The sequence below is a fragment of the Cherax quadricarinatus genome, chromosome 44 (assembly GCF_038502225.1).
Source record: "Cherax quadricarinatus isolate ZL_2023a chromosome 44, ASM3850222v1, whole genome shotgun sequence".
Lineage (NCBI taxonomy): Eukaryota > Metazoa > Arthropoda > Malacostraca > Decapoda > Parastacidae > Cherax > Cherax quadricarinatus.
This window is the reverse complement of record NC_091335.1, coordinates 4,360,194-4,375,522: the sequence shown is the minus strand read 5'-3', so window position 1 is coordinate 4,375,522 and position 15,329 is coordinate 4,360,194. Positions and strand designations below refer to the sequence as shown.

Here is a 15,329-nt window from a genome sequence, read left to right as displayed (position 1 = left end):
ATGAAAATTAACTCGTCCCAGGAGAATGCGAGACCTTTCTTCCCGAAGGGAAAATTGTCACAGGTTTCCTCCAAGAATTTTGTTTAGCCTAACTGACACAACTACAAATTAAATGTTTCCTGCCATTCTTTGACAACAATTTTGCTTTCAGTTAATCACATTGTTCTTAGTAAATCACAAAACAAATCACTGCAATAAAATAATAACAGAAACTCTATGAGAACCTCGACGATTACCAGACTTCTGCAGTTCACTTCCTTAAAGTTTTTGTAACATAAACTGGAACTATACTTTTCTCATTATATGATTCAAGGTAAAACAAACAAAATGGGAAATCACCTTACCTTATCACGAGAAAGTCTGTCCATAGCAGCTCTAGCCTCGTCAGCATCCCTCTTCATCAAGTCTTTCTCCTTCTCCAGCCTGATAACATCCAAACACAGACACGTATGTAAAATACTTGAATAACGCTAGACAACACTTTAAACTTTGTATAAATGCTTTAGAAAACCGATAAGTTGATAATTGAGACACTTGGACAACATTTGGGAATCCTTATTGTGAGAATATTTCGCCAGCCAGTGGTTTCTTCAATCCAGTTCAGAAAAGAATAGTGGAAGATGAGTGTGAGGTAATCAGTCCCTCAGCCTCGAGTCAATGTGTTTCCAGAATAAAGATTCTCAAATGTCTCAATTACCAACACTTCAAAAAATTTCATAAATATAAGAGTAAAGTTATGTGCATATAAATTTAGGCTAGAAAACTAATTGCTCACCTTGATTTAATCTTGGTGAGGTGTTCGATCTGCTCCGCCAAGTCGGCTACAGTGTCCGTGTGTTTCTTGCGGAGAAGGTTGATGGATGAAGAGTGTCGAATGTTGTTCTCTTCGTACTCACAGCGGAGCTTGGCCAGCTCGGCCTCTCGCTTCTTGTTAAGTTCGATCTGAGCTGCGGTGGCTCCTCCAGCCTCGTCTAGGCGATCACTCAGCTCTCCCAATTCACGCGCGAGGTTAGTCTTAGCTTTCTCAGCTTTGGTACGGCCCTGGCGCTCGTGCTCAACACCTGCCTCCAGCTCTTCTACGTGAAGTTGCAGTTCCTTAATCTGTTTGTTGAGCTTGACTACAAGTTGTTGTTCATCAGAAAGCTTTTTGGCAATAGTACCAAATTCTTTATCTTTCCTATCAAGGGCTTGCTCGAGATCTCTACGGCTACACTCCAAGTCACCCACAGCCTCCTGGGTGAGCTTCAGGTCATTCTCAACTTTCCTCTTGACTTTCTCAACGTCAGCGCGCAGTTTCTTCTCGTGATCCAGAGCATCTTCGAGTTCATCCAGATGCTGTTCCAGTTTGCCCTTAACAGTGTTGAGATGATTGCACTTGTCTTCGATGCTCTGGTTGTCTTCGGCCGACTTCTGATTGATCTCCTGAAGGTGTTTCTTCTCCTTGTTTACTTTGTTGATGAGCTCTTCCTGGTGGGAGATTTCTTCGGTGAAGTTGGTGATGAGGTGGTCCTTGGCTGCCTTCTCCTGCTCCACCTTACGAATGTTTTGCTCCAGCTCCTCAATTTCCTTCTTCAGAAGTGCCACGTCCTGCTCCACTTTCTTTTTGCTTTGGAGGAGTGCGCCGCGTTCATCTTGTTCCCTCTGCAGGCGCTCACACGTCTCCTGCAGGTTAAGTGTTGACGTAACTATTCAAAATTTACATCTAAAAACTACTCAAAAAAGGCGTGAAATCAGGCAGTAAAATAAAATGAACTTAAAAAATGTCATTGTTAATAAGTAATAAAGATAATGAAGGATAAAATATGGAATAGGGAAATAAAAGGTAGCAAAACAGATGAGTGAGAACTAAGGTTATGTTAAGAGGATCACAAAACACACCACAAGGTAGTAAATAAAGGAAGAGCAGAAGGAGAAATACAGCAGATTCAGTGGTACAAACAATAATAACAAACAACCAGGAATAAGAACCAATAACCACCACTCCCTCCCTCTCTCCCCAATCTCTCTCATCCTCTCCCTTCACTACATAATCCTCCCATTACTACTTTCCCTCCCTCACTATTTATCATTCAGAGTCTTCCTTCAATCCCATCCATTTCCCTCTCCCTCCCTCACTAACATCCTGGAGTAGCAGCGATTGAACTACCTTACCTCAAGCTGAGCCTCAAGATCTCTCTTCTGGGACTGTAGTTTTGCTTGCTTATCCATGAATTCGCTCATATTGCCTTTGCTGGATTCCAGGGCAAGCAACAGGTTATTCTTTTCTTCCAGGAGATGAAGATTAGAAGCCTCGAGTTCCTTTCTCAGCTTGATCTCCTGTTCGAGATCCTCTAGAGCCTTGGCAGCCTTCTCCTCCAGAGCGTGGATTTCATCCTCAATGCGAGTGACGTTGAGCAGAGGCTTGACCTTCTGCCAGAGGGAGTACCAGGCCCAGGTGCGCATCTTCAGGAACTTCCTCAGGTTGCGCTGAACGACAACGAGACAGACGCGCTGCTCCTGAAGTTTTACATAGGATTTACGGCTGATGAAGCCTCGAACCCAAGCCTGTAGCCAGGACATCATCTTGCTCAGGCGTTCATCACGGATCTCCTCCAAGGTACCCAGGACGCCAGCACGGAAGAACACCTTGTTGAATGAAATTTTTAGATAAGACAGTTCTAATATAAACTGGATGAACTAGGAAAACCCTAAAGTTTATTGAATGATTCCACGAAGGAATAATACAGGTCATAATAGAACTGAAGAAATTCATGAATAACCCAAGCAATGGAGAGGAAATTTTGAGAACGCTTCAGTCCGTGCAGGAAAATTATTAAGCCACAACAGTAGTGATTTGATAATGATTGTGGACGGACCGAAACGTCAAGTTTGGATTACCTGTGAATAACATACAGTGTGTAACAGAAGCTAAAAATACATACATTTCATACTAGATAGCAAGTTTCTTTTTTCAAAATGTAATGCAAATATTTAATACAAGAAAGGCGGTAGTGAACGTGAAATAAAAACAGTGCCTAATACACGTTATCAATAAGGATCTTAAGAATAATAAGGTGAGGTAAACGAGCTACATCTGCTTCAATATACCTTGGTGTTGCCGAGGCGGTAGAGTTCAGAGTCCAGACCAGCCTTGTCGAAGCAAGCCTTGGCTGCCTTCTTATCATCGGGGATGGCTGACATCTCCTGGGAGGCCAGGATCTTGTAGCTGTGGTATAAGACATGGAGAGTGAGATTTACAATATGTAAACACAGTTACCAACTGTGCAGGCGAAACGTTTCGAAAATGAACCTACCTAACTGTTAGACATGTGTTTTATTCATGCATATGAGACCAGGGGTACGAGAAGCCAACTCACCGTTGCTTGAAGTCAGGGTACAACATCCTGTTGGGGAAGCCTTTACGACAGATCCTGATGCCCTCAAGTACACCGTTACAGGTCAGCTGGTGCATGATCAAGGCCGCGTCAGTCACACCTGAACACATCAGGAAAATGTACACCTTATATGCAAATATAAAATAGTCTGCAGCTCCAGAAGCTGCAACACAAGCTTCACGCTTCAGTATAAGCTTCCCTCTTGCTAGTGGGAAGGTAGGGGAGTCCAATTGGGTAGCGTGTCTGGAAGGAGGATAGGGCCTCCAGCACTCCAGGACCTACACGGGTTTAGAGCTTCGAAACTTTCAGAAAATTCAAATAAAAACAAAGAATCAAATATATAACTATAGAACAATTCAAAGATTAAAAAAAAAATCGTACTAATAAATTTTACTAAATATACCCGAAGTGATAGTACTGAAGAGTGGTGCCTGTATACTGGTGTTAAGGCTTTTGATCCAAGGAATTGGAGATATCCTCCCTTCTCCTGAATCAAATCCAGCTTCTTCAGCCTTACTGGAGCTTCCCAGATCAGGCTGACAGATTCCAACACTGTATGTGATCCAGGATCCTGTGTTGTGGAACACCAGAGAAACAATTCTCACTCTCATTCTGTAACTGTAATAAAGAATGAGGTACCAGCACTCTTTTGATGTACCAGATTTTGATCAATAAATAATCCATTCTTCGATTTGTCTTTGCCACACAGTTAAATAGTTTAACTGGCGTTCTGGTCAGAGAAGCCTAGAGTTACTTCCCAGGGAATATCTAGCAGTAACTAGGAATTTTTGTGCGTTATACGATCCCTAGTGAAAAAAAAATTGTGGTTCTGTGCTTACATGTGTATATAACAATAATAATTTGACTTAACATACCAGGAGATTTGGTCTCGTTGGGAACGATGCAACGGATGAAGTGAGGATGAGTGGCGTTGAGGGTCTTCATGAGGTTGTTGAGCTGGTCCTGTGAGAGAGAACCTCAGGGTTAATAATTATGTGTAGTGTTTGGTATTTTTATGAAGTTGTTGAGCTGGTCCTGTGAGAGAGAACCTCAGGGTTAATAATTATGTGTAGTGTTCGGTGTCTTTATGAAGTTGTTGAGCTGGTCCTGTGAGAGAGAACCTCAGGGTTAATAATGATGTGTATTATTATTATTATAATCAAGGGGGAAGCACTAAACCCGTAGGATTATACAGCGCCTATGGGGGGATGGAAGGCATTCAGGCTTAATTCAGGGAACTGGAGCACAGATCCAACTGGAGCACAGATCCAATTCCCTAGATCAAGAGCCCCTCACCAGCGTCAAGGAGCCTTCCTTGAGGGGAATAATGATGTGTAGTGTTTGGTGTTTTTATGAAGTTGTTGAGCTGGTCCTGTGAGAGAGAACCTCAGGGTTAATAATTATGTGTAGTGTTCGGTGTCTTTATGAAGTTGTTGAGCTGGTCCTGTGAGAGAGAACCTCAGGGTTAATAATTATGTGTAGTGTTCGGTGTCTTTATGAAGTTGTTGAGCTGGTCCTGTGAGAGAGAACCTCAGGGTTAATAATTATGTGTAGTGTTCGGTGTCTTTATGAAGTTGTTGAGCTGGTCCTGTGAGAGAGAACCTCAGGGTTAATAATTATGTGTAGTGTTCGGTGTCTTTATGAAGTTGTTGAGCTGGTCCTGTGAGAGAGAACCTCAGGGTTAATAATTATGTGTAGTGTTCGGTGTTTTTATGAAGTTGTTGAGCTGGTCCTGTGAGACCCTCAGGGTTACTTACAGTTGAAGATGTCTTCATGCTAGTGAAGGGCCTTTTGATCCTAGGAAGTAATGCTCTGTATGGCCACTACTAGGTAAGGACGATTACCTATTGCCCATTGTATTCAAATCTCTTGTTAAGTTTAAAATTATTTAATTTGGCTTAGGAGGTCTGAAAACGTTGTCTCTATGGACAAACGAAAGTCACCCTCTACATATATCAACCAAATTTGATCATGAATTAAAATCCGTGTTAATAATTCAGTTTCAAAGTAATTATTTTATTAAAAAAAAAATTTCCAGAATTGGACCAGAGGATTTCCCACTGCACTACTATACATCTGCCTATAAAAAGTATCTTTAATAAGAAATACATTGACTTTAACAGTTACGATGACGTAAGGATCTTTCTTGTAGTGAATGGAAAACTTTGTTTCTTTGACCTTAACTTTGGTAAATTATTAATATATAATAAATTTCCATCTTGTCAAATTTAAGCTAAACAGGAGTTGAAGGTAGGAGTTGAAGGTAGGAGTTGAAGGTAGGAGTTGAAGGTAGGAGTTGAAGGTAGTAGTTGAAGGTAGGAGTTGAAGGTAGGAGTTGAAGGTAGGAGTTGAAGGTAGGAGTTGAAGGTAGGAGTTGAAGGTAGGAGTTGAAGGTAGGAGTTGAAGGTAGGAGTTGAAGGTAGGAGTTGAAGGTAGTAGTTGAAGGTAGGAGTTGAAGGTAGGAGTTGAAGGCAGGAGTTGAAGGTAGGAGTTGAAGGCAGGAGTTGAAGGTAGTAGTTGAAGGTAGTAGTTGAAGGTAGGAGTTGAAGGTAGTAGTTGAAGGTAGTAGTTGAAGGTAGGAGTTGAAGGTAGGAGTTGAAGGTAGGAGTTGAAGGTAGGAGTTGAAGGTAGTAGTTGAAGGTAGGAGTTGAAGGTAGGAGTTGAAGGTAGGAGTTGAAGGTAGGAGTTGAAGGTAGGAGTTGAAGGTAGGAGTTGAAGGTAGGAGTTGAAGGTAGGAGTTGAAGGTAGGAGTTGAAGGTAGGAGTTGAAGGTAGGAGTTGAAGGTAGGAGTTGAAGGTAGGAGTTGAAGGTAGGAGTTGAAGGTAGGAGTTGAAGGTAGGAGTTGAAGGTAGGAGTTGAAGGTAGGAGTTGAAGGTAGGAGTTGAAGGTAGGAGTTGAAGGTAGGAGTTGAAGGTAGGAGTTGAAGGTAGGAGTTGAAGGTAGGAGTTGAAGGTAGGAGTTGAAGGTAGTAGTTGAAGGTAGGAGTTGAAGGTAGGAGTTGAAGGTAGGAGTTGAAGGTAGGAGTTGAAGGTAGGAGTTGAAGGTAGGAGTTGAAGGTAGGAGTTGAAGGTAGGAGTTGAAGGTAGGAGTTGAAGGTAGGAGTTGAAGGTAGGAGTTGAAGGTAGGAGTTGAAGGTAGGAGTTGAAGGTAGTAGTTGAAGGCAGGAGTTGAAGGTAGTAGTTGAAGGTAGGAGTTGAAGGTAGGAGTTGAAGGTAGTAGTTGAAGGCAGGAGTTGAAGGTAGGAGTTGAAGGCAGGAGTTGAAGGTAGGAGTTGAAGGTAGGAGTTGAAGGTACGAGTTGAAGGTAGGAGTTGAAGGCAGGAGTTGAAGGTAGGAGTTGAAGGTAGGAGTTGAAGGTAGGAGTTGAAGGTAGGAGTTGAAGGTAGGAGTTGAAGGCAGGAGTTGAAGGTAGGAGTTGAAGGCAGGAGTTGAAGGTAGGAGTTGAAGGTAGGAGTTGAAGGTAGGAGTTGAAGGTAGGAGTTGAAGGTAGGAGTTGAAGGCAGGAGTTGAAGGTAGGAGTTGAAGGTAGGAGATGAAGGTAGGAGTTGAAGGTAGGAGTTGAAGGTAGTAGTTGAAGGTAGGAGTTGAAGGCAGGAGTTGAAGGTAGGAGTTGAAGGTAGTAGTTGAAGGTAAGAGTTGAAGGTAGTAGTTGAAGGTAGGAGTTGAAGGTAGGAGTTGAAGGTAGGAGTTGAAGGTAGGAGTTGAAGGTAGGAGTTGAAGGTAGGAGTTGAAGGTAGGAGTTGAAGGTAGTAGTTGAAGGATGGAGTTGAAGGTAGGAGTTGAAGGTAGAAGTTGAAGGTAGTAGTTGAAGGTAGGAGTTGAAGGTAGGAGTTGAAGGAAGGAGTTGAAGGTAGGAGTTGAAGGTAGTAGTTGAAGGTAGGAGTTGAAGGTAGGAGTTGAAGGTAGTAGTTGAAGGTAGGAGTTGAAGGTAGTAGTTGAAGGTAGGAGTTGAAGGCAGGAGTTGAAGGTAGGAGTTGAAGGTAGGAGTTGAAGGCAGGAGTTGAAGGTAGGAGTTGAAGGTAGGAGTTGAAGGCAGGAGTTGAAGGTAGGAGTTGAAGGCAGAAGTTGAAGGCAGGAGTTGAAGGTAGGAGTTGAAGGTAGTAGTTGAAGGTAGGAGTTGAAGGCAGGAGTTGAAGGCAGAAGTTGAAGGCAGGAGTTGAAGGTAGTAGTTGAAGGTAGGAGTTGAAGGTAGGAGTTGAAGGTAGGAGTTGAAGGCAGGAGTTGAAGGCAGGAGTTGAAGGCAGAAGTTGAAGGCAGGAGTTGAAGGTAGTAGTTGAAGGTAGGAGTTGAAGGTAGGAGTTGAAGGTAGGAGTTGAAGGTAGGAGTTGAAGGTAGGAGTTGAAGGTAGTAGTTGAAGGTAGGAGTTGAAGGTAGGAGTTGAAGGTAGGAGTTAAAGGCAGGAGTTGAAGGTAGGAGTTGAAGGCAGGAGTTGAAGGCAGGAGTTGAAGGTAGGAGTTGAAGGTAGGAGTTGAAGGTAGGAGTTGAAGGCAGAAGTTGAAGGCAGGAGTTGAAGGTAGGAGTTGAAGGCAGGAGTTGAAGGTAGGAGTTTAAGGTAGGAGTTGAAGGTAGGAGTTGAAGGTAGGAGTTGAAGGTAGGAGTTGAAGGTAGGAGTTGAAGGTAGGAGTTGAAGGTAGGAGTTGAAGGTAGGAGTTGAAGGCAGGAGTTGAAGGCAGGAGTTGAAGGCAGGAGTTGAAGGTAGTAGTTGAAGGCAGGAGTTGAAGGTAGTAGTTGAAGGCAGGAGTTGAAGGTAGTAGTTGAAGGCAGGAGTTGAAGGTAGTAGTTGAAGGCAGGAGTTGAAGGTAGTAGTTGAAGGCAGGAGTTGAAGGCAGGAGTTGAAGGCAGGAGTTGAAGGTAGTAGTTGAAGGCAGGAGTTGAAGGTAGGAGTTGAAGGTAGGAGTTGAAGGTAGGAGTTGAAGGCAGGAGTTGAAGGTAGGAGTTGAAGGCAGGAGTTGAAGGTAGGAGTTTAAGGTAGGAGTTGAAGGTAGGAGTTGAAGGTAGGAGTTGAAGGTAGGAGTTGAAGGTAGGAGTTGAAGGTAGTAGTTGAAGGTAGTAGTTGAAGGTAGTAGTTGAAGGCAGGAGTTGAAGGCAGGAGTTGAAGGTAGTAGTTGAAGGTAGTAGTTGAAGGCAGGAGTTGAAGGTAGTAGTTGAAGGCAGGAGTTGAAGGCAGGAGTTGAAGGTAGTAGTTGAAGGCAGGAGTTGAAGGCACCAATTTTCAATCTTCTGCTAATTTCTTCCAAATTCTTTCGTTTGTAATTTCTGAACACTTTACCCAATCAGCTTCAATTTTCAGTCATGATGAAGTGTAACCGCGGGAAGATTGATGGGACAACTGGCATGTGCAGGCGCCTCTGTTCGATTTTACATGGCCCATTCCCGATTATGTTTTTTATCAGATTATCTTAGCAAGCTTCTTCCGGTGAGCTTCAAACGTTGAACACTCTTAGCTTCAAATAATATTAGCTTCACAAAGATCATCAAGACCACAAACTACCTTAAAACCATCGTTAGTAATACTTTAAATCATCAAATAAGGATTAGGTAAACTTCATGCATATAGATTAAGTGAGACACTTTTCGTAGTGTGAACCTTGTGTAGTGTATAACATTCACTTACAAGTGAATTATGGCATAAAACAGCGTATAAAAAAATTAATATTTCGAAGTAATTTTAATATATATTGAAAAAAAAACAGAAAGCATAAAACGTAAATACTGCAGGATATATACCAACCCTGTAGCCAGATGAGACGGTCTTGAAGGAACCAGACTTGGCTCCACGACCTCCTGAAGGAAGCGAAGAAAACTGATTATAAATGTTATATTACAGAGAGTCAGACCCAAGTGTAACACTTGGGTTAAGATAGGCAAGTGTTAAACGTGTCTTAATTCATCATCTTGTTAGAGATATCTACAACTGTTGACTTGTATTGACTCATACGTCTTTAGTGTTTAAATTACAAGTAAATTACAATATACAACTGTTTACTTTATTCTTCAGTAATTCATAAGGCATGTTTAGTTCTACATAATATATAAAAATAGTTTGAACAAATAATATTTAGAAGAGAGATAATGTTTTTTTTTTTTAAATTATTTTCTTTCTGCATGAACTACAAGAATAATATAAACATATCAACTATCGTTTCTGAAAAAAAATGTGATTGTGGCTGAAATATGTATGTTAATTAGCAAAGCATAAATGCTATACTCTGTGACTAAAGTAATCTAATAATTTAAATTATAGGTGTAAATTATCACATAATAATTTATAGACAATGAACGTATCGTTTATGTTAAATGATGCAAACCAACTTCTTTAATAACTTACCACCTTTAGCGTCACCACCACCAGATTGTCCGGGATGGTCAAGGAAGATTGTGACGACAAGTTCGTTGTTTGACTTCTTGAGCTGGTCGACGACGGTGTCGTTGAGGGGATCCTTGTTCTTCTCCAGCCAGCCAGACAAGTTGTAAGTGACAGTACCAGCGTAGTGAACGATGGCGAAGTGGCCTTCACACTGCCCAGGCTTGGGTGGCTTGGGCTTGATAAACACTGGGGATTTGCCTAGATGATTAGCGTTCAACTTCTCCTGGAAGGACTTGTCAGTAGCCTTGGGGAACATAGACTCTTCTTCCAGGATGGATAAAATACCCATTTTCTGTCAAATAAATGAAGTTGAATATCAATTAAATAATACAGAAAAACTGGGAAAGGGAAAAATTACGATCTCTAAAAGTGTATTGTGACGTGTTACCTTCTCGAAGAGTTCAATGCAAGCCGCCAGATCCATACCGAAGTCCACGAAAGCCCAGTTGATGCCTTCCTTCTTGTACTCTTCCTGCTCCAGCACAAACATGTGATGGTTGAAGAACTGCTGTAACTTCTCGTTACAGAAGTTGATGCAGATCTGCTCGAAGCCGTTGTACTGAAAATTGAATTCGACTTTCAAAAACCAAAACCAAAGTAAGATTTTAAAAACCAAAACCAAAGTAAGATTTAAAAACCCACTTTATGCTGAACATATAATAAGGATTATATATAAAACCAAATAATTATACATTGTTACTGGAATTACAAAATAACTTACATCGAAGATTTCGAAGCCAGCAATGTCGAGCACACCAATAAAGGATGCACGTTTCTGGCCAGTCTCCAGAGTCTGGTTACACTTGGCCACCAGGTACTTAAAGACACGGTCGAAGAGACCCTTGGCCAGGGCACCGACGGAGTAGTTGCACTGGTTTACGTTCATGCCCTTGGCTACGAACTCAGCTCCGACCTTGATCTTGGGCTTGGTAATATTCTTGTACAAATCATCGCCTTCAACACCAAGCAACTCCGCAACTTTTTTCCCAACCTATTATGGGTACAATATACATAAAACCTTAGATTTTCTAACATTAAAGTCTGAAACAATTTCAGTAATATAATCGACAATGTTTCAAACAGCTTTCTTAAAGGTCTCAAGAGTACCTCAGTACCGTCAGCTTCGGCCTGCTCCTCCCGACCTCTCTGCTTGAACTTCATCTCACCCATATGCATAACGGTGGCTGTCACCTTATACACATTCTCAACCTCTGTGGCGCTGAAACCCAGGATATCGAAGGCGTCCTAATGAGAGATGGTGACAAATATTAAAATTATATATGAGTTCTGCTGGCTGTTTTGTACAAGGCCAGGCGCTGTACGACCCGTCCGGTTTTAGCATTTATATTCTAAGTGAACAAAGCCATATACAGTACTGATGGTTGTGTATCATGAAGCAGTTCTCTGATTCCTCCGTATTTGGTCAACGTCCTTACAAACACCGGATTGAAGCACCATGTTGAGTATCAAAGTGCAAGTCAAATACCAATAACTAGGAAGTTGTTATCTCAAATAAACCAAGATAATGATGATCATATCAGTAAGTTTCAGTAAAAGAAGTAGTTTGGTAGATATAAATCATCTGTGGCGGTATTAATGTCGCGTCCTGTGTGTGTGGACTTGATTTAGTTTGAACGTTCAACACTCCAGTAGGACTCCTAGGTCTTATTTTTGCTTCTCGAACATTTAAGTTTAACAAACTTGTACTTACATTCAGTATACAGTCATTTATTTTGCAGTGAGTTTCTTCATTTGCTTCTATTCTGTTCAGTTTCCCTACAAAATAAAACAACTAAAATATTTAAAACAAGCGGCACCACCACCCACAAAGTGGCATCGTTACTGTGTGCTTAATTTATTCCCACTCGTTATTAAACTCTTAACTTTGTCTTTCAAGGTTCCACTAGTACATTGAGACTTTTCAATCCAAAACCAAGACCAGTTTCCTCTAAACTTACCTGCGACTACACCAAGCTCTGTTATTCACTCTAGCTTTGATATTCACTCTAGCTCTGATATTCACTCTAGCTCTGATATTCACTCTAGCTCTGATAGTCACTCTGGCTCTCATATTCACTCTATCTCTGTAAAGAAACTTCTCTAATCAATCCTCCATTCTCTTCTCCCAGCTCTATTTCACATCTCACTCTCCACAGGGTTTTAACTATCTACGCTAAGCCTACCAAAAGAAATCCTAGTGTTCCTGGTTCACTAGTGGTCAATTTCCATCCTGGACCCCTTAGTTTCCTTCGGTAATGTAACGAAGAATTGAGCCTTTGAGTGCATCTCATTAAATATTTTTATATATTATAGATACCCAGTCGATAATTGCATTAATTAGAGACTACATTTACCAGAGAAAAATTATCGTATAATACCTTTATCGGAAATAAATGTAAATTAAGGAAACTAATAATTTCGAAGAATTATATATTTTTTTCATATAAATAAAATCCAACTGAAATTGTTATATAATAATATCACTATATTTAATGTTAAAAAAATGTTAATCACACAGCTCACTTGGCTCGCCAAAAAAAAAAAAATACGTTCGTATTTTATATAGGATTTTATTGTTTCGGTAAGTCACGTCTGTTCCTTGTCATGTCAGGAAAGTGACCTATGTATTGTGTCAGCATGGTGACCTGGTGCACTGTGTCAGCATGGTGACCTGGTGCACTGTGTCAGCATGGTGACCTGGTGTACTGTGTCAGCATGGTGACCTAGTGCAGTGTCAGAATGGTGACCTAGTGCAGTGTCAGAATGGTGGCCTGGTGCACTGTGTCAGCATGGTGACCTGGTGCACTGTCAGCATGGTGACCTGGTGCACTGTGTCAGCATGGTGACCTGGTGCACTGTGTCAGCATGGTGTCCTGGTGCACTGTGTCAGCATGGTGACCTGGTGCAGTGTCAGCATGGTGACCTGGTGCAGTGTCAACATGGTGACCTGGTGCAGTGTCAGCATGGTGACCTGGTGCACTGTGTCAGCATGGTGACCTGGTGCACTGTGTCAGCATGGTGACCTGGTGCACTGTGTCAGCATGGTGACCTGGTGCACTGTGTCAGCATGGTGACCTGGTGTACTGTGTCAGCATGGTGACCTGGTGCACTGTGTCAGCATGGTGACCTGGTGCACTGTGTCAGCATGGTGACCTGGTGCACTGTGTCAGCATGGTGACCTGGTGTACTGTGTCGTGTCAGCATAGTGTCCTGGTGCACTGTGTCAGCATGGTGACCTGGTGGTGTCAGCATGGTGACCTGGTGCAGTGTCAACATGGTGACCTGGTGCAGTGTCAGCATGGTGACCTGGTGCACTGTGTCAGCATGGTGGCCTGGTGCACTGTATCAGCATGGTGTCCTGGTGCACTGTCAGCATGGTGACCTGGTGCAGTATCAGCATGGTGACCTGGTGCAGTGTCAACATGGTGACCTGGTGCAGTGTCAGCATGGTGACCTGGTGCACTGTGTCAGCATGGTGACCTGGTGCACTGTGTCAACATGGTGACCTTGTGCAGTGTCAGCATGGTGGCCTAGTGCAGTGTCAGAATGGTGACCTGGTGCACTATCAGCATAGTGACCTGAAGCGCTGTGTCAGCATGTTACCTCCGCTGACTGGACACCTTTGAAATGATAGGATAACAGTCTGCATTTTAGAAACAAAACAACAGAGATGGAAGAAGAATCATCGATATCTGTAAAAGAAGAGACACAAGCGTAGAGCTGGCTTTTCTTGTGGCAACGTTTCGCTCTATGTAGAGCTTCATGAAGTCAATGACTTATCAAGTCATTGACCTGATAGAGCTCTACACAGAGCTTCTTCAGCGCTTGTATCTTTTCCTCACTAATATTGGAATAAAACGATTTTGCATTTATCGGGCGGAATCATCTTAAAAAAACGAGTATTGTCAGTCCGACTGTTTCTTTCTCAGTTTTGGACTGCGGGAGCCAACTATAAATGAGTGACTACCAAAAAACTTGAAACACGTTTAGAAGATGAGGGATGATTATCGATTGTCTCAAAAAAAATCGTCAAAATAAGTAAACGACACATCGATAAAGAGTTCCATACTCCATCGATGGTGCTGAGGGGAGGTTCGAACTGCACACATGAGGACAGTGGCGTGCAGAGGTCTGGTGATGCCTGGGGCCACCGCTCCTTCGGCCCTCCCTTCTGCACGCCACTGCATGAGGTTCCACCACTCACATGACAGAACTGCATGTCCTCGCCGTCATCAATAGAAGGGACGGTGACCTTGCCCTGAGACACGTAGTGATAATCGTAGATATCGTCGCTAAGGAAACACATGGCTGTAGATGAGGGAAGTAAACTGTAAGAAGGTTGCTCAGAATTTGCAGTGATGTGTATTTGGTGGTCACAAAACTCAAAATGAATGATTTAGGAAATTAAAGAGGCTACTGGCGCCACTGTTTACCTGGACCTGGAGAGAGTTCCGGGGGTGGTATAAACCTTGGTAATAAATACCGACTAGTTGGTTTAGAAAGACACGTAAGCAAACACTATAACATATTTATTAGAAAACGTTTCGGTCCTGGGACCTTGATCAGTTCCGGGGGTCAACGCCCCCGCGACCCGGTCTGTGACATAAGATTCCCAGACAGCTGTTCGAATCCTAAGGATTATTATTTCTCATTTTGCTCACGCAAAAATGTGTCATTTTCACACAATAACAACGCACTGAACTTCAGTGACATGTAATAATTGAGGATAAACTACATAATTCATATACTATTTTTTAAATCCCTCCACCCGTTCGGTGGTTCGTTTGCAGTCGTGTTATTACAGTTCCATGAGCCATTTAAATTTGTCATGCCCATATGTTAAACCCACTTTAGGCATTGAAAAAAGTGGTAAAAATATTCTCAATTTATTACAGGCTTAAGCCTGTGTATTAACGTCAGGGTGGCCAGACTTCAGCGAGACGGGATCTGCTTTTCTTAGAGTTTATACTGCCTGCCACAGCCCAGTGTTTTCAGTTGCCAACATCCCATTCGCAAATAAGACAAGCTTGCTGTTTCATAAGAACATAAGAAAGGAGGAACACTGCAGGAGGCCTGTTGGCCCATACTAGGCAGGTCCTTTACAATTCATCCCACTAACAAAACATTTGCCCAACCCAATTTTCAATGCCACCCAAGAAATAAGCTCTGATGTGAAAGTCCCACTCAAATCCAACCCTTCCCACTCATGTACTTATCCAACCTAAATTTGAAACTACCCAAAGTCCTAGCCTCAATAACCCAACTAGGTAGACTGTTCCACTCATCAACTACCCTATTTCCAAACCAATACTTTCCTATGTCCTTTCTAAATCTAAACTTATCTAATTTAAATCCATTACTGCGGGTTCTCTCTTGGAGAGATATCCTCAAGACCTTATTAATATCCCCTTTATTAATACCTATCTTCCACTTATACACTTCGATCAGGTCTCCCCTCATTCTTCGTCTAACAAGTGAATGTAACTTATGAGTCTTCAATCTTTCTTCATAAGGAAGATTTCTAATGCTATGTATTAATTTAGTCATCCTACGCTGAATGTTTTCTAACGAATTTATGTCCATTCTGTA

General features: G+C 42.1%; 1 protein-coding gene across 2 annotated transcripts in view; it reads right to left on the bottom strand.

Annotated features, from left to right (window-relative positions):
- Positions 1-15,329, bottom strand: part of LOC128697534 (myosin heavy chain, muscle) — a 36,009-nt gene that overhangs the window by 4,695 nt on the left and 15,985 nt on the right. The window contains exons 7-18 of one of the 2 annotated variants that reach the window (XM_053789301.2): positions 13,945-14,048; positions 10,848-10,985; positions 10,462-10,731; positions 10,129-10,299; positions 9,702-10,032; positions 9,105-9,157; positions 4,250-4,337; positions 3,357-3,474; positions 3,088-3,205; positions 2,152-2,625; positions 776-1,662; positions 345-423 (exon numbers count right to left, since the gene is read on the bottom strand). In XM_053789301.2, coding sequence (XP_053645276.2) covers positions 345-423; positions 776-1,662; positions 2,152-2,625; positions 3,088-3,205; positions 3,357-3,474; positions 4,250-4,337; positions 9,105-9,157; positions 9,702-10,032; positions 10,129-10,299; positions 10,462-10,731; positions 10,848-10,985; positions 13,945-14,048 — 2,831 coding nt within the window. The remainder of the gene's footprint in view (positions 1-344; positions 424-775; positions 1,663-2,151; positions 2,626-3,087; positions 3,206-3,356; positions 3,475-4,249; positions 4,338-9,104; positions 9,158-9,701; positions 10,033-10,128; positions 10,300-10,461; positions 10,732-10,847; positions 10,986-13,944; positions 14,049-15,329) is intronic. The other variant, XM_070093994.1, reaches the window with a different exon arrangement.